General features: G+C 39.2%; 1 protein-coding gene across 5 annotated transcripts in view; it reads left to right on the forward strand.

Annotated features, from left to right (window-relative positions):
- Positions 1 to 26,523, forward strand: part of iqsec3a (IQ motif and Sec7 domain ArfGEF 3a) — a 131,029-nt gene that overhangs the window by 58,160 nt on the left and 46,346 nt on the right. For 3 of the 5 annotated variants that reach the window (XR_008304853.1, XM_026922966.3, XM_026922968.3), the window contains exons 3-4: positions 14,478 to 14,895; positions 23,824 to 25,025. Coding sequence is in view for 4 of the 5 variants with exons in the window: in XM_026922966.3 (XP_026778767.2) it covers positions 14,478 to 14,895; positions 23,824 to 25,025 (1,620 nt within the window). In the remaining variant the exon portion in view is untranslated. The remainder of the gene's footprint in view (positions 1 to 14,477; positions 14,896 to 23,823; positions 25,026 to 26,523) is intronic. The other 2 variants (XM_026922967.3, XM_026922969.3) reach the window with 2 other exon arrangements.

The following is a 26,523-nucleotide window of genomic DNA, read 5'->3' on the forward strand; positions in this document are numbered from 1 at the left end:
GCCACACCATCCCGTGTGTGTGTGTGTGTGTGCGTGTGTGTGTGTGTTTATATCTTGGTGGGGACCAACAAATGTCCCTACAAGGATAGGAATACTTGACAGTTTTGACCTTGTAAGGATATTTGGTGGCTCCCGTTTTTAAAAAACAAAAAGTGCCAAACTGTTTTCCTTTAGTTACTGAGTTAGATTTAGGTGTAGCATAGCATTAATTAGCTGCATTAACAACTGTCAGTGGAAGGTCCTGAAACATGATGGTAGTATGATGTGTGTGTGTTTGAAGATGTAAAAACAGGCCTGTGATGTTGTGTATATTGAGACGTAAATTAAAGCAGCAGAACACAGGACTGTAAATAGGGTGCCAGCTTGGATAATGATATGGTGCTTTCCGCAGGCTATAGAATCCACGTTAAAATTCAGCATAATAGCCCTTCATTTCAGGCTACATCAATTGGATACACCATTTGGTATAGACACCCTCGTCTCAGCCTGGGCACTGTTTTCACACTTTATAATAACATACAATAATATTTTATTGTCCAACAGCCTTTTCCAATGCCTGCATTTTTTAAAGAATCATTCTGTTCTTTATACTACTTTTGTAGATGTAGTGCTTATGGCAGAGGATACGTGCCGTATGTTTGCAGATTTGGATGGTTCTTAAGCTTTTTGTGCTGACTTTGCTTTAGCTATTTACTCAGAATGTCACACATCTTTAAAAACTGGCCATTTTTATCCCCCCTTCTCCTCCAGATGCTTGCTTTACCCACAACCAAAGATTAGAGGAGTTTCTTTTTTAAATGTGCAATACATATTTCAGAACCTTTCCTTACCTTTCCCGGCATGTACCTGGAAAATGGTTTGAGACGATATTCAGTGTTTCAATTGCTGTCAGTCTTTGTTTATCATTTTTCATTTTTATTGTTCATATTTCAGGAATAACCTTTTAGAATAATAATCTTTCAAAATTCACCGGCTCTATGCTCTCATGTGGCAGTGTTTCTGTGAGGCTTTACAAATGCATTCGAGTAAGAATTAATCTCCATTGTAGCAGTATGACTGCTTCACACCTGTTCTGGCACAAATTGGTTCCACAGGGTGCCAAATCAGAACGAGTCATGCCAAAAAGCAAATACTTAACTGTCTAACTAATGCTGGCCAAGTTAAATGACATCCCGGCATGCACTATTCAAATCTTTATCCTCCTTCAGGTTTTTGTTTACTTGGTCTCAAAATGTGTGTTATGTGCGTTGCTGTTTTATGGTATGCAGTGAAGGACACTCTGAATAAATCAATGGCAAATAGCACATCAAAAGTGTCATGAAGAAAGCCTGGCCATTGTAAACTACTCCCACACTAGTGTCACAGAGCCTTTCATTGGATTGAAGTTCATGGGCTTTTGTGGTGGTGTCAGTTTTAAAGCAAATAAAAAACAGAACTCTCTTTGGTTTATTTCTAATGTGAGAATTTGTGCTGAAATACTATGACAATCAAACAAAACTTAAATGTTTAAAGTGAATTAGAATGAAGGCGCGATTTTTTAAGTCCCAGGACACGTCTTGCATGAGCAAATTTGCTACAGGCTCTGAGAACAAGGTGTAAACACACAAACAAAAAAGATGATGCAGGTGATAAACCAGCTCACGATCTAATTAGATTTGTACAGTGTTGATATAAAGAGAAGAAAAATCTTTTAAAAATCTTTAAAATTTTATATATGATTTATATATATAAATCATATATAAAATTTTAAAGATTTTAAAAGATTTTTCTATACATATATATATATATATATATATATATATATATATATATATATATATATATAAGAATTGCAATAAATGTCACTGTCATTAAAATCATTTTTTTTTAAAGGCCATATAGCCATGAATAGAGTTTTCTTTTAAGAGAATGCTCAGACCTTCATCATTAAACCAGACTGGATACTTTAAATAGAATTATTATTATTATTAAACATAATAAAAGTATAATTCAACACACAAACAGAATCATGCCAGTTTAAACATTACCATACACTGCATTTTAACGGGATTTTTTTTCTCTCTATATCAACACTGTACAAATCTAATTAGATTGTGAGCTGGTTTATCACCTGCATCATTTCAACCTGCTTTTTTTTGTGTGTTTACACCTTGTTCTCAGAGCCTGCAGCATATTTGCTCATGCAAGACGTGTCCCAGGACATGCAAGACGTGTCCCAGGATATATATATATATATAAATTTTAGCATACATCACTACATCACCTTGAGGGACATACAAAGAAAAAAATGATGTAGGTGATTTTCACCAAGTCTAGGGTTGGGGTTAAATAAAATAGAAACTAAGAATTAATAGTTCATAGTTTTATAAACCCCACCCCCCTTTTTTAAGAGACCAAAAGTAATTGGATAAATTAACATAATCATAATTGTCATTTTTAATACTTGGTTGCAAGTCCTTTGCAGTCAGTGACTGCAGTCTGGAAACCACAGACATCAATAGATGCTGGATTTCTACTTGGTGATCCTCTGCCAGGCCTTTACTGCAGCTGTCTTCACTTCCTGCTTGTTCTTGGGGTGTTTTGCCTTCAGCAAGTGAACTGCATGCTGACTTGGATTTAGGTCAGGTGATTGACATGGCCATTGCAGAACATTCCACTTTTTTGCCTCACAAGACTTGTGTTGCTTTTAAAGTATGCTTCGGGTCACTGTCCATCTGCAGTGTGAAGCGCCATCTGATGGGTTTTGATGCAGTTGGCTGCATCTGAGCAGATAATATAGCCCTGTACACTTCAGAGTTCATCCTTCTGCTTTTGTCAGCAGTCACATCAATAAATACAAGGGAACCAGTTCCACTGGCAGCCATACACACCAACGCCATAAGATGGTGGAGGTGGTAAATTACTTTTGGTAAAGTAATTTCAGTAAATACCCTCAAATTAAAGCTGAAAGTGTGCACTTATTTTCAGTATTTAATTTCAGATCTGTCCAATCATGCTGTGGTAGAAAGCTAAAATATCAATAGCTTTGTCAATGTCCAAATATTTATGGACCTGGCTGTATATGTGTCTACACAAAATTGTGGATCGTCAGGCATATTGCAACCTTTTAGATTCTGTGTTCCCATTAGCAAGTGACGAGCACTCTTGGCACTTGTCGCTTGCAGTTTATAACTTGTGTGCCTGTAGTCATTCTAATTCAGGATTAATTGCTAGTAGGAAATAAATGGGAGAGGGGGGAACTGAAGAAACATCAGACCCATGCATCATAGGATTGGTTGAGGACTCTTTTGAGCCAATCGTTTGGTTTTGTCACTTGCCACTGAAATAACAGCTCAGGGTTGTACTTGTACACAAAAAATGAAAGTTGTCTGTGGCTTTGTGAACTGCTAGTGTGAACAAACCATGAAAGCCACAGTGTACAGCTCCATCCATGGCCCACAGAATATCTGAGGCTGAAACCAATGTTAAAATAACAGCTTGATTTACATAGGATAAGTTATTTGATTACATTTTTTGAGTAAATGGAACAAATAATACTGCAGTCTCTAAGAGGACATGAGTTAATGTGCTAGAAAGTGCTTCTCTCACTGTGGCCTGTAAACAAATCCCGGTCTGTTTGATGTCAAGGAAATTTTCAATATTTTCTGATGACAGAATGCACGTCTGGGCACGAGTTTTGAGAGATTATATAAATTGCGATCAAATCAAATGCAAAAGATGGTGGGTTTTCCTATTGGGAGCCTGCTGGTGCTTACAAATGCACATTTTAATGCCTAATTATCAGCAAAGTTGAAACAGCTCCAGAGGAAATGAGTGAGTGCTGGTTGGTTAAATGCAACCGAGTTAATTTTATAGAATTGTCATTTCTGTCTTTTTTTCATATTTGTGTAATTGTGTCTTTTTTACATGTTTGTGTGATGTTCAGTGTAATGGCAATAGCATAATTTGCTTTCATGTAGATGTCTATGGATGTGTTTTCATGTGTGCCTGTAACATGTGTTTGTGAATATGTGATGATTATGTGCTGCTTGGAAATGTCACCGGTCTCTGAATAACCATGTCCTGATGATGACCCAGGCCTATTTATTTCTTTTGTCCTTTATCTTTTTTTTTTACATATTTTTTTGGTTCTAGCAGTGTGTTGTAGGTTTCCATTAGCATAGTGCTGATGCCCACGCTCCTGGCAACCTCATTGTCAGCACACTCGCTGCATTCGCACATCCCATCCCCATGGCCTGAACAAGGGCTCGACCCTCTTCCCTCTGTGCTACGTGTCAGCTTTGACCTTCCTGCATCATGCACAGCCTGAATCCCTCATGCACGGGGGTAGGGAGAGAAATAGAGAGAGAAAGGTTCAGTCAGGCATCGATCTGAGCTGTTATTGAGCGCTGAGCTCAAGAGACAGACACACTGAAGAGCTTAAGGTTTTCTTAAAATGGTTCAGATAGGGATATGCATGTATATTCTGCAAATGTGTCCACTGTTACATGTTTGTTGTCAGAATTACACAATAGTTGCACATTTATTTCTGTTATGTGCAGTATTATGTGAGCACTAAATTTACTAAATTTAATTTAAATTTATGAGCACTTTATATACTGAGCACTAAATTCCTAGCTTGATCTAGGAAAACTAGAAAACTGTCAGAAAAATTAGACTAGAAAAATTCTGTACAACAGACAAAACACCAAAAGGGCTTGGGAATGTTTTTATTTAGGCAACTTTCTAAGCTTGCCTTGGCGTCTGCCTGCAGAGATCGTGAGTAGTCATGATATGTCTGCCAAAAGTCCAAAACATTGCTAGCTAAGGGTGATTTCCTCACACAGTAAATGTCACAATTTGATTAAGCTGTTGGATAGCTATTTAATGTAGCAAAAATAGAGATAAGCCTATCGATTCAGTTTGTAATCAAATACCGGCTGTCAAAATGTCTGCAGTGGACCTGTGCCGACTCATCATCAAAACAGAGAAGAGCACTTACGCACTCTGTATAGATGACTGCAGACAAAGTTTTAAAAAGTTTAAATGACCTAATAAAAAGACATTAATAAAAGAAAAAAGAAATTTAGTCAATAGAACAGAACTGGCAGAATTAATCAACATTTTGTTCCTCACTAATGTAAGAGTTGATAGAGATCAGTAGAGTGATGAAACGATGATGAGGCTTGTGTTCAAATGCGGAGAGTGACCTTTAGCTCAGGTGATGAGACAGAGACTGATGTGGATGATACACTTATTTCCCATTATACGTGTATAATTCTTTAAAATTTTGCACGAAAGTTGTTTTTTCAAGTAACTGACTTGATAAATGTATAGGTAGGTGGGGGAGCTGGAATGAAATCTTTAAATGTGATTTCAGTTTTGAGAAGCATATTTCAGTTCAGGAAACAATATAGCACTTCAGAACTCTATATAGTAGAAAATGTCAAAGATTTATCATGTGAGGGTTCTCCCATGCCTCCACACACATCAGTAGGATCTGTGACATGAATCCACAGAGGATACTTTCTCACTCTGAGCTACAGTTGGTCATAACAGTGTTATCTGTATTTAAGTCATGCTGCTGAAGCATTTCTCTATTTATTTGAGGTAATATTCAGTGGTAAGTGTGAAGATACGATGGTGTCAGCTCTTTTCTGCCGCTACTGCATTACTAGAGTAGTGGAATTTCCAAAAGTTTTACTGCACCAAAACAGCAGTGATTCTGTTTCTATGCATCTCTCTGTTTTGCTTTTATGTTTTTTCTATATTTCCTCTATCATTCTGTATGCCTTTCAACACACACACACTAGAGAAACGGCTACAATTTTACCTAATGCTGCTCCTCTACTGCTTGTCTTTGCACTTGTCCTCTAAAGCGCATGACATATACTGTAAGTATATTTGAGAGGGAACAGGATCATCCTATTGCAGGGTCAAACACATCACACAAGGGTAACTGTGTTTCTTTATGCAGTTTCCACTCTGAATTTGACCTTACTTTCCACATGGCAAGGTGATTAATGTGCTTCACAGAAAAATAGGGAGCATAAGGATTGTTTTCAGGGGTAAAGAAGGGGGTACCACAGAGGTGACAGTAAAGGTGAGGAAAGTAGGACGCCAAAGCAGTAGAATAGTCAGACAAACTTTTCACAGACCTGGACTTTTTGGATAGGGTGGATATAATGAGAGGTCAAGCCATACTTAGTGCTGCATTATGCATGCATTATGCTGCATTATACACATTCACATACTCATTAACATCTAGGGGCAATTTATCCACGTGGACAGTACACCGAGCTCAGGATCATTCCCTAGCCCTCTGAGGTAGCAACAACCTTTATTAATCCATGCTATTTATATACTAAACGTATTTATTAGTTATATTTATAGCAACTTTACTAACTGATAATGGTAGTGCTATGTAGAAACGCGTGAATTTTTTTTGTAAAGTTGATTTCTTTGTTTGTTTTTTAAACCTTGGAACAAGAAGAACTTATTCTGCAGGTAAATGGCTTATATAAATAAATTCCATATCCTATGTACCTTATTACATACGCTATATGGCCAAAAGTTTGTGGACACCTGACCATCACTCCTGCATGTGCTTTTTGAATATCCTCTTCCAGATTTAGTCTCCCTTTGCTGTTATAACCTCCACTCTACTGGGAAGGCTTTCCACTAGATTTTGGAGCATGGGTTTACCCTGGACCAGGTTCATTTAGTCACAATAGCAATAGTGAGGTCAGGTACTGATGTTGGGTGAGGAGGCCTGGCTTGCAGTCAGCGTTCCAGTTCATCCCAAAGGTTTTCAGTGAGGTTGAGGTCAGGGCTCTGTGCAGGCCACTTGAGTTCTTCCACTCCAGCTTTGGCAAACCATGTCTTCAAGGACGTCACTTTGTGCAAAGGGACGTTGTCATGCTGGAACATATTTGGGCCTCTTAGTTCCAATGAATAGAAATTGTAATGCTACAGCATACAAAGACATTCTATATAATTGTGTGCTTCCAACTTTGTTTGGGGAAGAACCACATATGGGTGTGATGGTCAGGTGTCCATATAGTTTTGACCATATAGTGTATTCATATTAATTAGATCTGTTGTATTAACACAGTCAGTGACCTGAATTTTACAGTCATTTGCTAGAAACTCCATTTTCCAGATGCTGTACATTTTTTAATTAAACCGTTTTTATTTATTCAGATAATTTTATTAATTGTAAAATGATTGCAACAAAATTCCAGGGCCAGTCACCCTAGCATGTTGTCAGCTAAATTCTACAAGCTAATTTGCTGTGACCAAAATTTAACTTCAAATTAATGACAAAATACAAATTTTGACAGTGCACAGACATGAAATTTTATATAATATTTCCTGGCCTGACTATAAATTATTCCATAAAAAATAGCCAGCATGGTACCTAGTCAGTCAGGAGTTTGGATTAGATGGCATAACTTTCTATGACTTCTTGTACATTTGTTTTATTATTTATTATGGAGCATTAGCTAGCTTGCTAGCAACCAACTCAGACAAGGTTGGTAAGCAAGGTAAATTTTCAAGCTGAGAACAGGATGAAGCAGGATGGCCTACAGTCAGTCAGGATGCTGGATTATATGGCATACCTGTTTATCGTAGAGCATTAACTAGCTTGCTAGCAACCAACTTAGACAAGTTTAGCAATCAAGCTGCTGTTTCAAGTGGATAATAAGATGAAGCCAAAGTCTTTTCATGTTTATAGCCCTTCTCCACCCTCTCCAACACAGAAGCTAATCTAACAGTACTGCAATGTTTCCTCATTCTCACCATAATAACGCTAGCTAAAGCGAAATGCCAAGTCACAGGTACATTTCTTGCCAAAATAGAGAAGGTTTTTAATTTCTAAGTCCATAACTGAAGCTTTATGCTGTAACTGGAAACATTCATGAGCTAGTTACTGGGACACAGTCAACCATCAACATATCTGAAAGAATAAATACACACTAGAGAGAGATTTTTTTTTTTTTTGCATCAAACCAGAGACTGTGGTTTAACCTCCCATAGAAGAGCAACTGTAATGGCATAAGGGGCTCTTTAACTGTCACACTATTCAGAATGCCTGTCGGACATGGGGGCTTTGTGGTAGTGCTGAGTGGGCGAAGCGGCCTGTGTTTAGGCTCTTGTGTTTATCTGTGGGGCAGAAATAGAGATGCTGTGTATCAAATTCATTAATAATAGTCATTTTGTTGGTGGCAGTAGGTGCCGAGAGCACAATTGTAGTTAGTGTTTCATACATGCTGTGGGTGGACTGGGATTGCTTTTTCCTTTCCCTAGCAGATAAACTGTTCTGGTGACATTCTGGGGGAAGTGAAAGCAGCGGGAGGGGGTTTTCTGATTCGGAGATGTGTGGAAATCAGAAAGCTTTTTCAACTCTCAAATTACAGCCTTATTTTACTTGCTGATTTTGAAATGTTAATCCAAGAACCTGCCTATATTATAAAAGGTTGTAAGTTCAAATGTTCGCATTTGTGATTTCGTATTGCTCTATTTGTGTTTGCATGCAAGCTCTGCATGTCTGTGTTGCATTGCAGTGGTACAGTATATGCAGTGTATGCCTATCAGCATTCTACTGTGCAGCACCACTCTCAGGCCAGTATTCTGCTGCAGAGGAAACAGAAAACACTGCAGCCTCTTGCAGTACTGCAGTCATAGACGATTGTACTATGTGCAGGCTATACTTAAGAGGCAACATGTCTGAAGGATTGAAAGACGTATGACAGGCACAAAGGAGGACTGTGAGAGTTGAGGTTTGACCCACAACACTTTCCAGAGCCTTCAAATATGTGGCCAGCTGCCAAGTGTAGGACCTAACAAGGTTCTAATGATGATAGAATAAATCAGAGACTAGTACACAAAGATAAAGGAAGATCAGGATCAGTGTACTTGAGCCAAACCGGGACACCAAGTGGCAAAAATACACACACTCATATACACATAAACACCACTTTGTCTTGGTATGTGTGCATCCATATATATATATCATGAACGTGTGCTTTTATTATTATTATTTTGACCTTATTTTCTCCCAGTTTGGCAGTTTGTCATTTGCCAATTCCCACACACCTCTATCACACAACAGCTGCAAACCAGGGAGGGTGAAGGCTAGCATGTGCTTTCTCAAAGACATGTTCAGTCATCTTTTTCAAACTGCTGCTCATGCTACATCACAGGGCATCTGAACACTCAGAGAAAAGTGCAAACTACCCTCTTCCACATACAAGAGCTCACAGACACCCACAATTTCCTGGTGTTGCTCTGACTGACAGGTGAGAGAGTAACGCTATCCCCTCTATCTAGAGAGCCAGGAGATCTCTCAATGTCAGGGCACACGCTTTTCTGTTGCACTGCTGTGTGTGTTTTGAGAGCATCTGCTTCTTTTGACCTCTGTGTATTCTGATGACTTTGTCTCATTCTTGAGGAGCCTGTGCTCCTATCTCATAAAAAATAAATGACTGAACAAATTTTTTTAGAGCCTGACCAGACTGTTTGAACTTGAAGATGGTCACAGCAAGGATTCTGAAAGAACAGAGATGAAAAAAGGGAAAACCCTTAGACACACCTTAGACAAGAGGAGCTCTCTGTTTTTGTCATCACCTATTTTTATTCTGTAAACTACGAGCATACTGCTGCGGAAGACAGACTTTCACCATTTCATTTTGTACAGAGCCTCCATCTTCTTGACATAGAATCTTGTGGAATTCTACTAAAGAATTACTAAAGAGACAAGACAGAGCCACAAATATACACACACTTTAAAGTGAATGTTAATACTCAGGAGTGAAGCAATCAAGATAAGTAATACTAATTAAGCCAACAAATAACCAAATGGAGCATGCATTTTATGATGAGTTTTCTGAATACATGATAAATCTGACATCAACATTGTTCATCACATGGATACTGGCGATATAGCACTTTTCAGACCTGCCTAAGCATCATGCTTTTTGCTGCTTTTTAGTATTATATTTAGTATATTAACATAGCATTCTTTTTATCATGATTCTCACAGCGATTTATGAGAATGACAGATGTTTTATTTGACTCTTTGCTTTAGTCTAGTCTAAACTTTTTTTAATAGTCTTCTACTTCTCTGCTGCATAGTATTACAATTGACAGAAAAAAAAAAAGGGGGCAAAAAGGAACATTCTTTTTTTAATGTAGACCCAACTGAAAAGTTCTTGCCCCTGGCAAATTTGTAGATGAGAAGTATGTGCAAAATAATTTGAATAATCTGTATAAGCCGCCCAGAAATTCAAGTTAATCACCTACATAGCACAACTCTGAATACGGAGAAGTTCTCCAGCGTAAATAATAACAGACTCTGAATATAGCCCATGGCATTGCTCTGCTTGCTGCATAAACCTACCATCCAGTTTAAATCCTGAAAACTAATGAATTTGCAAGGCATTCTTTGTCCTTATGATTTTTAACAGGAAGAAGGATATAATAGTGTAACTTATAGACTCAAATGCTAAGAAATGCTTTATAGCATTGTCATTCTGTTTTATATTTTAGCTCAATAAAAGAGGTGAACAGTGGGAACAGTGGGTAGCGTTGCTGCCACACAGCTGCAGGGTCCCCAGTTTAATCATGATCTTGGATGTGTGTGGTGTATCTATGCATGTTCTCCCCATGTCCACTTGGGTTTCCTCTGGGTTCTTTGGTTTCTTCCCACCTCCCAAAAACATGCAAGTAGGCAACTGACTACACTAAATTGCCCCAAGGTGTGAATGACTGTGTGAATGGTTTTGCTTGGTGGTCTGCGATGGACTAGTATCCTGTCTTCACGCCCAGTGTTGCCAGGATAGGCTCTAGAGCCACCATGACCCTGAAAAGGATAAAGTGGATACTGAAGATGAATGAATGAACAATAGAGGTTAAGGAAGACATTCACTAAACATTATATATCTATTATAGTTTATATGTTCATTACATTACAGAAGTCTAGCACCAAGGCTTAATTAGCACTAATTTCCTATTTTCCCAAGCCATCTCTCGCTCTCTGTCCTCATGGAGATGTGCTGTCTGAGTGACATGCTCCATATGCTCAACGCAGTGCTCTGATTTCGTGCTCACTGACTCCTGACTTATCTTGCCAGCCATTTCAGAAAGGTACAGATTTATATCTCTTGACGTTTATCTTGTGCCCCTCTGGAAATGCAATGAACGCATGGTGAAATGAGATATGGCTGTGGCTTAGACCTTTACCATTGCTCCAGTTTCATCCAATAATTTTTTTATCAATATTTCCACCTCACTGTGATAAAATCTTTTAAACCCCCATTGTGTCTAAATAAGGCTTCCTGTGGGTCTCTTGCTGTGATAATGCTAACTGTGAGCTTCCTCTTCTATATAACATCCCCTCAACACAAAATCCTGCCTGTGTGAGAGTCTCAGTTAATTCTGCAATATCATTGCATCACCATATTATGTTCCAAAGAGTGCATCTTGTTATGTGTGATATTGAACTGAGGGCATTTCATATAACCGGACATATTTCATTTCTATTTGCCATGTCAAAAATTCGTCGCACTCAGAATCAGAAAATTTGATGTGCAGGTTCAGAAGAATTTGACTTGGAAAAACAAAGAAAATCATTCATCATACTTGCAGCCACATACAACATACCACCAGGGACGGATTAGTAATTCCTGGGCCCCTGAGCAGAAACCTTTGCATAGAGCCCTGACTGCTCCACCCCACAACCCAATATTTTCTAAACTAAACCACATACATTGCTATTTTATATATCCATTTAGAGTATTTGAGTAGTCTTGGTGATACACAGAAGGCAGTTTTACCTTAGGTGACTGGTTCCTTTCTTGTTTTTCACCTCCCAAACTTGTCTACCAAATTATCAAAGTGTAGCTTTTTAACAAGCTCCGACTCAATGGGCAGAAGAGTCTTTTTTGGCCTGTTTTAGTTCAGGGTTCATTTTTAAACTTAGCCATTTGGGAAAATAAACATTCTCTGGCTTTTCTTTCCTTTTTTCCTTTTATTTTTTTTTTGGCACATTTATTTTTAAGATTTTAAATCCTCCGTGTTTTTGTCATTCGCCTATGTAGCTCCTAACTGATTGCTCATTGGTTACAAATTCAGACCCTCTCACCAATAACATTTCTGAATTTATTTCTGATTCTGTGACTTTAAATTCATTGACTTGTGTTATATGTATTGTGTTGTGTGGGACACATTAATGGGCTAATCATTCACTTCATTTCTATGCTTGTTGAAGGCCCCCTGCTGGCCAGGGTCCCAGGGAATGTGCTCTGCAGGCCCGCTTGGTAATCCGTCCCTGCATATGACTCATACATGTACATCTGACATCATCTACATACATGACAATGCGAAATTCATGAGAGAAAATACAATAAACTATAAAACTTTTGTGTTAGATTTGAGTTACAGCAGCTCCATGTGTGCCATCTGTTTGTCTGCACTGAGGGTCAAGACAGAAAGATTGAGATCCTGCTTCATGCATAGATTTATGCGGGCGGCAGAAGACGTTCTGTTAAAAGCCTGAGTGATCCTGACCTGTCTGAATATAGCACCACTCTCTAATACTCCTCTGTGCTAAGATAGGAACAAGAAAACCAGAGTGCTTCTGTCAACACACACATGGTCAAACACATTCAGGCAGAAAGAAAAAAAAGAGGAGAATGCATAAGGTGAGAGAAGAGAAGGAGCACTCACGAAGAGGATGTCAGGTTTATTTATAAAGCCAAAAAAATCAAAGACATGACTAAATCGGCTTTAAATGCTGCTCACAATCAACCAACCCCCAACTTACATGCTCCATGAAGGAAAGAAAAAAAACATCTCACAAAACTGTTTAGGAGAAAAATGGGAAAAACCTTACCTGAGATAATTCAGAAAGTCACACCCCCTTTCCTTGGGGCAGGCTGGTGCAATAGGTGACAAAATGCAGGGATCTAACCAATATAACATAATACATCCATACTGCATAAGGTGGAAGATAATCAGTGACCATGGAAAAACTCCAGTATGTCAACAAGAATAATATATCTGCTATTTCATTGCAGATCCTTGATCATGAGTAAAAAAATGTGTCAGTCCACCAAAGCAGACGAGTTGCTGTCATTTGGAATGTAAGACCAGATGCTGTCAGTGTATGAATGTAAGCCCAGATGCCAATTTCCTTTAGAGGACAAGGAATGAAAGGAAAAATTGAAACAGAAGCAATGAGAGAACGACAGACAGAGAGAGAGACACAGTAGGGGTGTAATGCAATGACTGTATCTGTTTAGTGCTGTGTTCGGATTTAAACCTGAAGTGGGCATGGCTTGAACTGGAAGGGTTATTTTTTTTATTCTTAAATATGAACCCTACCACTGTGCCCCTGGAAAACACTGGGGGAAAAACCCAGAGGGAGATGCCAGTTTTTTAGTTTGTACCTACCTATAATGTTTTCAGTGAATTTAGCTGATTCTATTTCCCAAAATATAAACAAACCAGTAGTCTAATTTAAACCAGGCAGTTACTAAGGATGCTGTAAAATCATTGTGCACGTGTTTCTTTGTTCCTTAAGCTTCTTATCTGACCGCTTGCTCACACCCGTATGAAAGTAAAAAACTTCCCACTCATATCCCATGGGATCCCAGTGCTGATGCACGTCTCTAGTCATAACCAGATGCCCCATAAAGTCTTCTGGATGCTGGCAAAAATAGTGGGCCTCCTATTCATATCTGTATTTCTTTCCTTTTGAAACCCATTATCTGTTCATTCTGAATAATGTGAGAAGTGAGAAGACAACATAGACGCTCTGTCACAATCAGTTAAACTTTCAAGCCTTACAATGCTTTAGCAATATTGTAATGCCAATAAAGTCTTATTGAATTGAATTGAAACTAAATTTCAAAAGAGAAAAAGGAATGGGAATAAAGGAAAGAATATGAGAGAGACAAAAAGATGATGAGACAGAGAGAAACAGCGGCTTCTTTTATGTAAGCGAGAGTCCCATGCTCCCATACTAATATCAGCAAGCTGCTACAAAAGGAACGCAAAGCCGCTCTCTTGCTGTCATGTACATATCCCCAGAGCACACTGAGTCTTACACTCTTCATCCCAATGGGATCACTTCAGCCAGGCAGAGTGAAAGCACGAGGCTGCCGGTTCACACACACACACACACACACACACACACACACACACCCATGCACACACACCCACAGACCTGCTGCCTAACACACCAAGAGCTGCATGGCTGTGTCTTGTTGTCTGTGTGTGTGTCACGAGTCACTGTGTGTCCTTTCCCCCGTCCCTCTGCTTGTGGGGTAAGTGTACCAGTCCTGCCCTGCAGTGGATGGCAGGGTGCCCTCGTCTCTCTTTGTCCTCTTCCTCCAAGAGAAGGAGTGAACCAGAGAAAGGGAGGGCTCCGCCTGCACCAACTGGAGGACGAGGTCAGATGGCTGCAGGCTCATTCTGCATTTTCTCCATTTCAGCAGTGAAGACACTCCTTCCGTCTCTCCCGAGGGCCCTGCGCCACCTCCGGATGGAGACATCTCTACTCTACCTGCTGACGGAGGAGGGGGGGATGGAGGAGGAGATCCGGCGCAAGAGTCTTCAGAGCCAGTGGTTGTGGAGGTGGAAGTGAAGGAGAGAGAGAATGAGAAAGAAGGAACGAAACCCCTGGCTGAGTCCCCTGAGCAACATCAGCACCAGGAGAAGCAAGAGGAGGAAGGGAAGAAAGAAACAGAGGAAGAGGAGGCTGGAGGAGGGAGGGGAGGTGCAGGAGGAGGAGGCAGAAGGCCCAGTCTGCACCACACCGCGTCCTCGCCTATGAGGGTGCAAAGGAACGGGGCCTGCAGCCATGCCAGCGCCTCTGACTACGAGCTCTCGCTTGACCTCAAAAACAAGCAGGTAGGGTGCAAGGTGCTGTGGAGATGGCCGTTTGGAAGGGGCCGATGAATGAGTGGAGTGTGAGTGGCTTGGCATTGTGCTTTTTGGGCCTGCTGTTCAATGTTGGAGTGTGTGCTTTAGAGGTTTTGATGTTTTTGGAGACTTGATAACTTTAGTGCCTTAGTGCAGGCTAAGCCTTGTGAACTAGAATGTGACCCGTGTAGATTAGGATAAAGCTGGTTTCTTCAGGTTGACTCATTCATCATCATCTTCCTCATTCCCATCCATCTGCATCAAAATAAGCCTCCTAATCTTCACCACCTCCGTTAGTTTGACACATGATCACCAAGAGTTTTGTCTTTGGCTCTTTTTCTCTTTCTCTCTCCTTATCTCTGTCTACCTGAGCTTTTCTCAGAACTTCACAAATGGAATATAAGATCCAGATTGAGAACTTAGACCTCCCAGGCAGCCCCAGTTATTCACAGCTTTTACTCAAAGTCATGTTATACCTAAGAAAAAATATTCAGAGATATTCAGAGACTGTAATATATGAGAGAAATAAATTGAACTGTCATGGTAACAAGAGGGAGCCCAAAATTCAAATTTCTATTTGATGCCACTTTCTTGCTTTCATATTATAGACTTCACTACTATATCAGTTTACTTTTGCTGAGATGAAGAGGTTTTCCTAATGGCAGATATAAATCAATAGAGCTGTATATCAGTTACTCTGTGTGTGGGTGTGTGAGTGTGTGTGTGGGTTTGTATTTTGGTGGTGAACAAATGTCCCCAGGAGAGCAGGAATATCTGATAGTTTTGACCTCGTGGGGACTTTTGACTGCTCCCCATGTGGACAACTGCTTTTTCATGTATAAAAATGCTAAAAGAGCCAAAATGTTTCCCTTTGTCTTACTAAGGTAAAATTTAGAGTTAGATATGGTTGTAGCAGTAATTGGCAGCTTTAATAATTATATCAATTGAAGGCCCTCACAAGGAGAGGTGTGTGTGTGTGTGTATACCTTGGTTATGATCTACAGTAAGTAAATCAGATTTTTTGGTAATTTTTGCTACCACAATGCTGACATTGCTGTTTTAATCATCTCTGATTGGGTTTTTATATTGATATTGGTGAGTAAATATTCATATATTACATAAAATATGTCATGGTCTGATTAAAGAGGCCATGTGATGTTATTTAATCATGGACAGCTAACCTATGTAGTTGTACTTTTATGTAACAGTGTCTAAATGGCTTAACCTAATAAATATTTGTCTAATGTTACTGAGGCTAATATAGGATGATTGCTCAGGGCCCAGGAAGCACATGGAGTGTGTGGATTGATGTGTTATATTTCTCCCATTTGATATTTATTTCAGTTTAGTAGTAGCTTTTAATATGTGGTTAGATTATTGTTACTGAGAGGAAAATGCTCGCTGTAGGATTTCCAAATAGAGATCTGACATTAACCATGTTATATGATTGCTTAATGTGTGGTGTATATGTGTATCTCTCTGACTGCTGATTTTGTAGGAGTTTTTTTTATGCACTGTATGTGTGCTTCCAACTTTGTGGGAAGAACCACATATGGGTGTGATGGTCACATGTTCAAATACGTTTGGACATAGAGTGTATTTTTACTGAAATATGTTGCTATCTAAATGTAGTTAAATGCTGATATTTTTAAAGAGATTAATACCAAATATCTGAACCATTTACGATGATGATGATGATGATGATTGTTGTTGTCGTTATTATTATTAGTAGTAGTAGTAGTAGTAGTAGTATTGCATAGACGTTAAACTAATGATCAAGTTAATATAAAGTAAATTAATCACTGCTGGCCCTTGAGCAAGGCGCTTAACTCCACTGCTCAGTTGTATAAGTGAGATAAGTCGCTCTGGAAAAGTGGATCTTCCAAATGCCATAAATGTAAATGTAAATTTCAGATGTCTTTTTACATGTGAAGTTTAGCGTTAATGGCAGTAATTAAATTCCACCCTAATTTATGTTTTTTTCCCAATTGTGAAGTGATGTGATCAGCACTGTGCTCTAAAACGGGTATTAGATTGGTGGACAAATATGTATGTTACTGAGTGCATTCAAGCTTCATTCCACTCGTCATGCTATTCATGCTTAGAATATAAATGATCTTCCTTGCAGCAGTTACTTTTCTCAAATGTGTCAGAGCCTTCCTCCAGAGCTGCACTGCAGGTTTTACTTTCTAAACCAAACAGCATGTATTACAGACCTATACGTGTATTTTGGGACTTATACTATCTGTAGTGTGAGCTGACATCAGTGACATCACATTTTGCTTTAGTTTATTTGCTTCAAGCCCACCCATGAAAAATGGGCTTTAATATGGTAATGTACTGATTAAAGGATGTGACATAGAACCTTTCTGTTTGATTTCTGGTTTTCTCTGCTCCGGCTTCACCCTCCACCCTAATACTTGTTTCTCATTATTCTTATTAGGGCACATTATGCTAAATATATAGAAATTGGGCCCCCTATTTAAATCTTTCCCTACTCACCAGTATTGTTTTCTGTTATTAGTTTTTAGTATTAGATTTTTTTAATATTACGTTTGCACTGGAAAACATTAAAATAAAAAAAATATAAATAAACATAAAGAAATAATTTACATGCTCTTTATAGACTTTACGATAGGCTCCACTTTATGTTTATTCACTAGTGTACCTCAAATCTGTCAGTGTTCATGATGTATTGCAGACATCACAGAAAATAGAAATAGTATGTATCCCACATTCCTGTTCTGCACTATGTTTTTTTTTTCCCTCAACATCAGGACTTACAGTGTTCTGTCTGTGGCCATTTCATCTCAGATGTATGGTTTACATTTAACACTGTTTTGAATGTAATGATGATTCATTCATTCATTCATTCAGTAACTGGTTTATCCTGATTAGGGTCTAGGTGGATCCGGAGGCTATCCTGGGAGCACTGGAGGCGAGGCTGGATCTTCGCAGTCCTTCTAAGGACACCATACACACACATTCACACTAATTTAGAGTAGCCAATCTAAATGACAATTTTTGATAGGTGGATGGAAACCAGAGAATCTGAGTAACCCACTCAGGCACAGAGCGAACATCTGAAACCCCGCAGAGCTCAGGATCACTGTGATGCCTACATAATCCCACTGCTGAGAAAGTTTCTTATTGACCAAATATTTATATACCTTTGATCCCTTCAGGCTTCCCCAGTAAACAGAACTAGTTCCCTTGTGTATACAAACTGGCTGCTAATCAAGTTTTTGTAACCCCAGACACAGCCTCCGAGAGGCTACATTCTGATGCCTCCACAGATAGATATAACCTCACTCCTTCTGCATGATTACCTGTTTATGCTAATAAAATCCAGCATAGCCTCGCATTGAGACCTTTGATTAGCACGTCTCATGCTGATCGGCTCATAAATATACATGCATCCATGAGATACACATCATCAGTGCAAATGAGGAATTAATGTCAAGCACCAAAAATGGAAGTAGAAAACTAGTAAGAAGCTTACAACAATGTGAATATATTATACTTAGCAACTACTTTTCTAAAGATCACGACCAGTTTGCAGATAGGAATTTAGTGAAAGGCATGTTTTCAGGCCCATTGGTACAGTGCCATTTGCAGAGAGCAATTTAAAGTGGTGCGAGGAAAAAACTGTCAGAAATCTGTAGAGAGGGCGGTAAATAAAAAAGAAAGGGAGAATGTGATGGTATCTGGGCTTCATTTAGCTGGAAAACAATATCAGCTAAACAGAGAGGGCAAGAGATTAAATCTTGTGGAGCGAACTGTATTTACTTTGACCTTTTCTATTGAAAGTTTTTTTCCCATTACCCAAACAATAGTAATCTTACTTCCTTTCAAACAGACCACAGAAACTGTATCTAAAATGGCTGTGAAACTAATACAGTAGAAGAGCAACTCTAGATCTTTAACTTCTTTAACTTTATAGTCTAGAAGGCTAGAGTTTTAGTGATCTCTCTCTTTTTTTTTTAAACCCTTTTAAAGCCTATTAATGTTGTGTTTGGGTGAAAATGACATGGCAATTTATATGCTTGGCTCAATTGTTTTTTAATAACAAACATTTAAAAAGACACTTTTATAGATACAGAAAAAAAATCATGTATATATCACATGTGATTAGTTTTCATAGGTGATTGTATAAGTAATACGTGGTCACCTGTGAAAGACATGTGAAGGTGCATTTCACCTTGTTTTGCCCTGAAATGGCACATGTGAATTCAGGTGAGACATCATGTGAAAAATATGCAATCATATATGAAAAGAAAAAGAATGATTTGTGTGAGAAAAGCTGAAAAATAAATCCACATACATTACATGTGAAAAATTAACATGTGCAAATAAATGCAAAATTGCATGTGAAAAATAAAGCCACGTGTAAAAATAAATTAATTGTGTAATAAATCACATATGGTTCAAATAAAATAAAGCCACATGCCTTACATGTCAAAATTAATATTAATGTATCTTGTGAAAATGAAAGCACAGTGTCTAAAATCCGCATGTGCAAATTTCACGTCATGTAAATCATGTGATTGTTCACACGTGACATGTATTTCAGGGATTATAATCAGGCCATTTTGACTTGAGACTAACAAAGCAAAATAATGTGCTTGTATATATGAACCAATGATGATTTTAGTTACTGAATCATTTTCCCATATCTTATTTACACCTACCTGTGCACACACCCCAAGCACAGGAGGGGCTTTTGCGTCTATTTCCGTATATTGGTAATATCTGAGATGAAAATAATATCTGGTATTGTAAAATAAAATTGTATAGTTGTAATACTATACAATAAAAGAAGAAGTACATCCAGTGCGAAGTAGTGAAGAGAACCAGTGTTTTCATGCTCTATTTTTTTTTATTTAAGGCATAAGTATCCTGTCTTGTGTATTAGGATTGAGATATGTGTCATTTGAGTGAAGTGAATTCATGTTCTAGTGGAACAGTGGCAGTTCAAGCTCGGATGGAGAACTGATCCAGCCATCAGGCTAAATTTGATGTGCTGATTAGAAAAGAGTGATTTGACCCCGATCTTTTATGGCCATGCTGTTTCCTGAATGATGTCTCTTTCAGCCGGTGCTTGGTAAAGTGATCAGAAGCAGAAGCAAGACGGATTCACAGCAGAACTGTGTACTCTCGTTCTCTTTCTGCCTCCCTGTCCTTTTGCTTTCAGACCTCTCTCTCACATCATTTTCTTTATATCAAGATACATATGCAAATGTATTAAAAAACATTTCTGTTTCTCGGAGACATTGGCATATTGTTTCTCTTACATTTCTTAGAGAACAGTGAATGCCAGAGACACGTTCTCCCATTTCTGCCCTGTTTTATTCACCATTTTGCCACAGGGTTCCCATGGAGCACAAAAACAAATTATCCAATATGACTTTACTAATCAACCAAGCACCCTTCCGAGCCCCCATCCAGTGTTTAGGACCACCTCTGTGCATTCCCATTTGAATTTTAATGTGTGTATGAGGCTCAGCTCTCATAAACAGCCTCAGGTTATTGCCATCTCTCCCTTTTATTTTTGTCCGCTGTATTTCCTGTAATGTTAATTTCCTGTATGTTAATTAAATTCATTTCCTGCATTTTTTTCCCCACAAAGTTTTAAGGCTTTGTCACATTGAATCTGGGCCACAGAAATTTCCTGATAAACACGATGAATGTTCATGGCAGGTTTTGCCAGTCAGGAGGGATAATGCTCATGACTCAAGTCTCATTCTGTGAAAAGAAATGACTGAACCACACACTCTTGAACCATCACAAACATTCTTAGTATTCCACACATATCTCTTCTTTTCTACAGGATCCAAGCCGAAATATACATTTGCAAAGATGTAATGACTCTTCTATGGCATTTGTAGGCCCCTGTGGGTCTTTTGATGGTTTGAAGTGATGATTTGAAAAGGTGAATCAATCCTTCACAGTACAAGAATGGTGTGGTTTAATGTGCGTTTCTATATATGTTTCTGTCAGAGGAGAGGGAATACCACAGGCAGTTATCAGGTTCAGTGTTGCGATACCTAGGTTTGGCCATTAAAAAGATACATTCCAATGTCAGTTTTACTTTTATTACAATATTCTGTGGTTTGTACATCATTAAGACAGGATTGTACTGCCTACTTTGGTTTTTCATAGCTTCGGATATACAGTATTGCTGTATATTGCTGTATATTGCAGATATACAGTATTGCAGTATTCACTTAGTGAATTTGTCGCTAGAAAAAAAAAAAAACGAGCCTAGCAACAAATCTAGCAACTTTTCTGCACTTGATACAGCTCTCCAGCTCACATCACAGCTACTGGTTTCATGAGTTAAGTAAGCAGGTTCAGTCGACTCACCACCAATGTGTAAAGCCTGAGTTGCACTGAGTGAGTCTCCGTTCTAAACGACCAATCGTTTCCCAGCGGCCAATCTCTGATCATTGTTGTCCCACCCACGCACTTCCTTGTTCTTATTTTTAAACCTCTCGGCTATATTAAGAAGTAATAAAAGTGAGCTATTCCATCCGTAACGCTTTCACGTCTATTTCCCCAACTGCTCGCAAACACTGCTTCATTTTTGTCTGCATTCTTGATAGAAAAGATAGTATTTTGTAAATACATATTTTACACTATTTCTCTGTTTTGCAAATCAGTGAATATGTAACTTACTCTCACATCATATGGTGACTTCTAGTGACTTTGTAAGCATATGTTAGCTACTTTCCCTTGTAAACTTGGCAACATTGGAAACGTATTCGAACATCAGATATAGTATCTTAATTAGCATTTAAAAAAAACTGCAGCCTGCCTACATTTCCACTCCACTTTGATGTTAAGAACATATTGTTCCTCATATGGTTGTCAAGTAAATTAACAAGCATTTTGTGGAAGTTATGTACATACCTATTAGGAAAAAAACCCTGTCAGATTAACCCTGTCAACATTCTGAGACTATTTTCAAATGAAAGAACCTCTCTTGTTTTAAATGCTCATCTCCCAGTAATGACTCCAGGAGAGAACAAGCTGATTAAGGGAGATGAGGTTTTCAAAATGACTGATGTCATGAAGCATGTAAGTGTATAAATGACATATGATGCGCTGTCATTTGTGCTTAACAAAGCATCAGGCAGAATACAGTGAAACAATCCTGACCCTGTCACACACACACTTGCTCTTGCTATGTCAATGTCTCTGGAATACTCTGAAAGGAATCATTTCAGCAGAAAGAGGACACATTCATTCATTCATTCATTCACTTACTTACTTACTTATTTGAGCTGCAGCCAAATTCATTCGCCACAAGATTGTTCACATGAAGGAATAAGGCTTTCTTTTTATAGACCAACTTGATGGCCCACTCATTGCTCAAGCTCTGCAACTTCTCAATGCAGCTTCATTTTCAGCTGCCTTTAAAATGTATAGTGATTGTGAGTGGCTGAAATATTGTGAGAATGTTTGATGAGAGCATACAGACTAATGAATATCACTGCATTTGTTTATTTAACTGGATAGAACTTTACATTTTACTGGATTTTAATGGATTTGACCGGATTAATGTCAGTTTTTATGGATCCTCAATCTGAACACCAACAACCTCTATTCCTGTTGGCATGGACCCTTTGGTCCAACATCATTTGTGTCACCAGCCATAGGAAACCATGACATTATGTGCAAAAGAAAGAAAGATGCCCTCTGATAGAATATTTGCTTGCTGGTAGCAAGTGTTAGAATTGGGTTACTTTTTAACTGCTGTAGCAGATTGATTTCATTCAGTTATTCATCTTTAGTTACCACTTTATCGTGGTCAGGGGAATGGTGAATCTGGAGCCTATCCTGAGAACACTGGACATAAGGTGGGAATACACCTTAGATGGGGTTGATTTGTTATTATTTCTGTCCCTTTTTTGCATAGGGTTAGGAATTGGGTATATGTTGAGTTTTTGTGCTTGTTTTATTGACAATTGGGCTGTTTTTGATTGGATATTTGGCACAACATTGGCAACCCTGCTGGTAACCAATATGATAGTGAAAGCTGTAGTGACAGTGAGTGTATTTACATGTACAAAATAATCTGATAGCTGCAAAACGTCTGATTTTGGCACAAATTCCATCAATATGTTTACATGTGCTTCTTCTATTTCTAAACTGATAAAGGGAAAACTTCAGGCCTATGTGATAGTCAGTCATTCAATAATCAGATTTCTTCTAGTAACACCACTACAAGGAGTAAAGGTATTCATTTAATTACATTTTCCAGTAGCTAGGTGCTGAAGAATTGGTTGAACTATTTTATAAACTGATAAGTAGTGCAGTAGTGCTGATAAACCCTTCATTTCATTTCATTTCATTTCATTTCATTTCATTGTTCCATCACATAAAACCTACACAATCTATAATGTTTGTCCTTGCTATGTAGTTTTTGTCAATATTACTGGCTACTAACATGATAAGCAAGCTCTTAATTCATGCTACTGATATGAGTATAAAGTATAGGCTTTATGGTTTAAGATTTCACATACAACAATCTTTACTTTGGCACTCCCGTTATATATATGCACATATTTGTTGAGTATTTTTGTATTGAACAGACAAGCACAATAATGTCTCCTTACAGTGTGTTGATTATACCATACCCCAGTCCATAATGACATCACAACACTAAAATCTTTTGTTGTTGTTGTTGTTGTTGTTATTGAACTGTTGAAGATACTTTTTTCAGTAATTTCACTGGTGGTGCTCTTTTATGCATATTAGTGTATCTTGCTGTTTGAATTTGTTTTCTGGATTCTGCTCATCCTTCTCATTGATTTAAATTCTTCCTTTCTGCTCATTGACCTAATCATGACTATTGTTGCCTTCACATCACTGCTGACCTCTCCTATTCTTTGTTTCTTTCTGTCCCTGCAGATCGAAATGTTAGAGCACAAATATGGGGGCCACCTCATCTCGCGCCGTGCCGCCTGCAAAATCCAGACGGCCTTCCGCCAGTACCAGCTCAGCAAGAACTTTGAGAAAATCCGCAACTCCCTGCTGGAGAGCCGGCTTCCTCGCCGAATCTCCCTGCGTAAGGTGCGTGTTCAGAATGCCGAAGGCTTCTCAGCTGAGAGGGCGCTGGCTGAAGGCTGCTCTGTTGCAGGCATCCCCCTGGTCCGGTCCCCATCTCTGCCTGTTACTGTGGGTGGCACTCTCACAGACCTGGAGGACTCCTTTACGGAACAGGTACAGTCACTAGCCAAGTCCATTGATGATGCCCTTAGCAACTGGAGCATGAAGACCATGTGCTCTTTGCAGGAAGGAGGCACCTATCAGTTTAGTTCTGAAGCCTTTGGCACTGCAGGTGGCAAGCCTACAGTGGCTGTAACTGTTGGGGAGAGTGGTAACCTGGATCAGGCCACCCTCCAGAGTGGTACGGTGTTGGGAGACAATGCAGATAACATGCCCCGTAGTGCCAGCAAGCTAATGATGGCCTTCCGGGATGTGACAGTGCAGATCGACAGTCAAAACTTTCACATGTCCTCCTCCGTCAGGGAGTCCTCCACATCAGTGTCCCTTGGGAACTGTGTCCAGCAGGGGGCCACAGTGTCCGAGACCCCCAAACAGCCCCCAATAGAAGAAATGGAACCCCTAGAACAGCTTCCACCTCCCCAGGAACCAATTCCCCCACCTCCAGAGGCAGATCTTGGAGAAATACCAGATAGTGATTTCCCAGCACCACCACCTTGCGAAGAGGAACTTCTAGAGGATCTACCACCTCTTGCCCTGGAGAAGACGGAGGCTCCAGTGCCAGAGGTTGCATCCCCATTGGAAACAATAGAAGAGGCTTTACCTCCAGTGGGACAGACTCCAGTGGCCCCTACTGTGGAGGTTCTGGAGGCCAAGCGACAACTTTCAGACCCGGCTGACAACAGCTCGGAGCAGATGAGCAGCAGCAGCACATCAACATCTGCCCGCTCAGCTTCTGAGGCCTCATCCAAGGAAGCGCTGCAGACTATGATGCTCAGCCTGCCACGCTACCACTGTGAGAACCCAAGCAGCTGCAAATCACCTACCCTCTCCACAGATGTCATGCGCAAACGCCTATACCGCATTGGTCTCAACCTCTTCAATGTGTGAGTAGTCTCAGGGGCTCCTTCTCCCCACTTTCATTAACACTATTTGTTGACTTTTTGATGCACTCGTTCGATCTAGCACTTGAAGTGATCCTCAGGCATTATATGAAATTATATGAAATAATATCAGACACTAGTGCAAGATTTAGAGGCACATAATCTTTCTGCCTGCTCCGTCAAAATAATAATAATAATAATAATAATAATAATAACAACCACCTAGTAACCATAAGGCATTTAAATCCCAGACTGCCAGTGTTCGACCCATGAGCAAGGCCTTTAACCCTTTAATCCTGCTTGAATTAGATTCTGCCTCACTTTAATGACACATTGGATAAAATGATCTGCCCAATGAATAAATGTAATATAAAGACTTTTGAACACACACAACAATGGGTGCAATCAGGTTTATAGCTGCTTTCTGCCCCCCTTTAATATATTTCAGCCTTTGGCATGAACATATTTGGTTACAGTGTTGCCTAATCATATTCACTCATTCTCCCTTTTTCAACTGTTCTCCCTTGAGGTCTCCCTTGAGTCTGTTTCTCTGTCAACACACACATACTCACCCTCAGCTGTGGCTTACACCCACCCCACCCCACCCTCCCCAAATGCCTGTCACTTTAGGTTAGCCTGAGCCTCTATAAATAGCTCTGCTTCTCTCCATGTATGGTTTGTCTACTCCTACGCCTGCATGGTCCATTCCTACATAATTGAAGATTTGCGAGCAGACAGAGTATCAGTGCCTCTGATGTCCAGCACACACATATACATTCATTAGGAAGGATATCCAGCATTGCCTGATAATGCCAAAACAACTCTAATACAAAGCTGTAGCCCTTTATTATTATTATAAGAGAAAGACAGAAATTCTGACATATCTTTGCTATGTTTCCAAAAGTAAAGAATAAAATGTTAAATAAGTATTAAATTATTAAATAGAGTCCTCTTTTAATAAATAATTAAATAGAGTCCTCAAAATGCTCATTTGTCATGCTCTGTATTTGCATATATGTCAGATTGATGGAAGATTATGTGGGCTCACACTCCAAAGAACATAACCTCATGCATGAAGGCAATTATGCTAATCGCCTTACAAACATAAGAATATTGTTGAGTATGCACCTGAGCCTTAATGGCATAAACAAGCATGTTATTAGCCGATTAGCAGCCCTATGGTAAGACACAGATGCAGTGGATAATTATAGATGTAGGCATTGATTGAAGAGACAGTTTGTTTGTGGAGATACACTGAGAATCCTTAAAAGCAAATTGAAGTAAGGCAGCAGTGATTTGGATAACTAGTGCACTGCAGTTTGTAGCTGTACGGGACATTTGGCCAGCCCTGTCACCCCCCTTGAGCCTCAGCTCTCAATCAACTCTGGTCTGACCTAAGGTCGGTGAGAGAGAGCAATTCTCTGTTTGATTTCTCATTAGTCATTCTATTAAAGTCGGCCAGTAATCTCGCCACGGTAATTAAAAGTTCTCCCGCCTGCTC

This window comes from Pangasianodon hypophthalmus, chromosome 18 (assembly GCF_027358585.1).
Source record: "Pangasianodon hypophthalmus isolate fPanHyp1 chromosome 18, fPanHyp1.pri, whole genome shotgun sequence".
Classification (NCBI taxonomy): Eukaryota; Metazoa; Chordata; class Actinopteri; order Siluriformes; family Pangasiidae; genus Pangasianodon; species Pangasianodon hypophthalmus.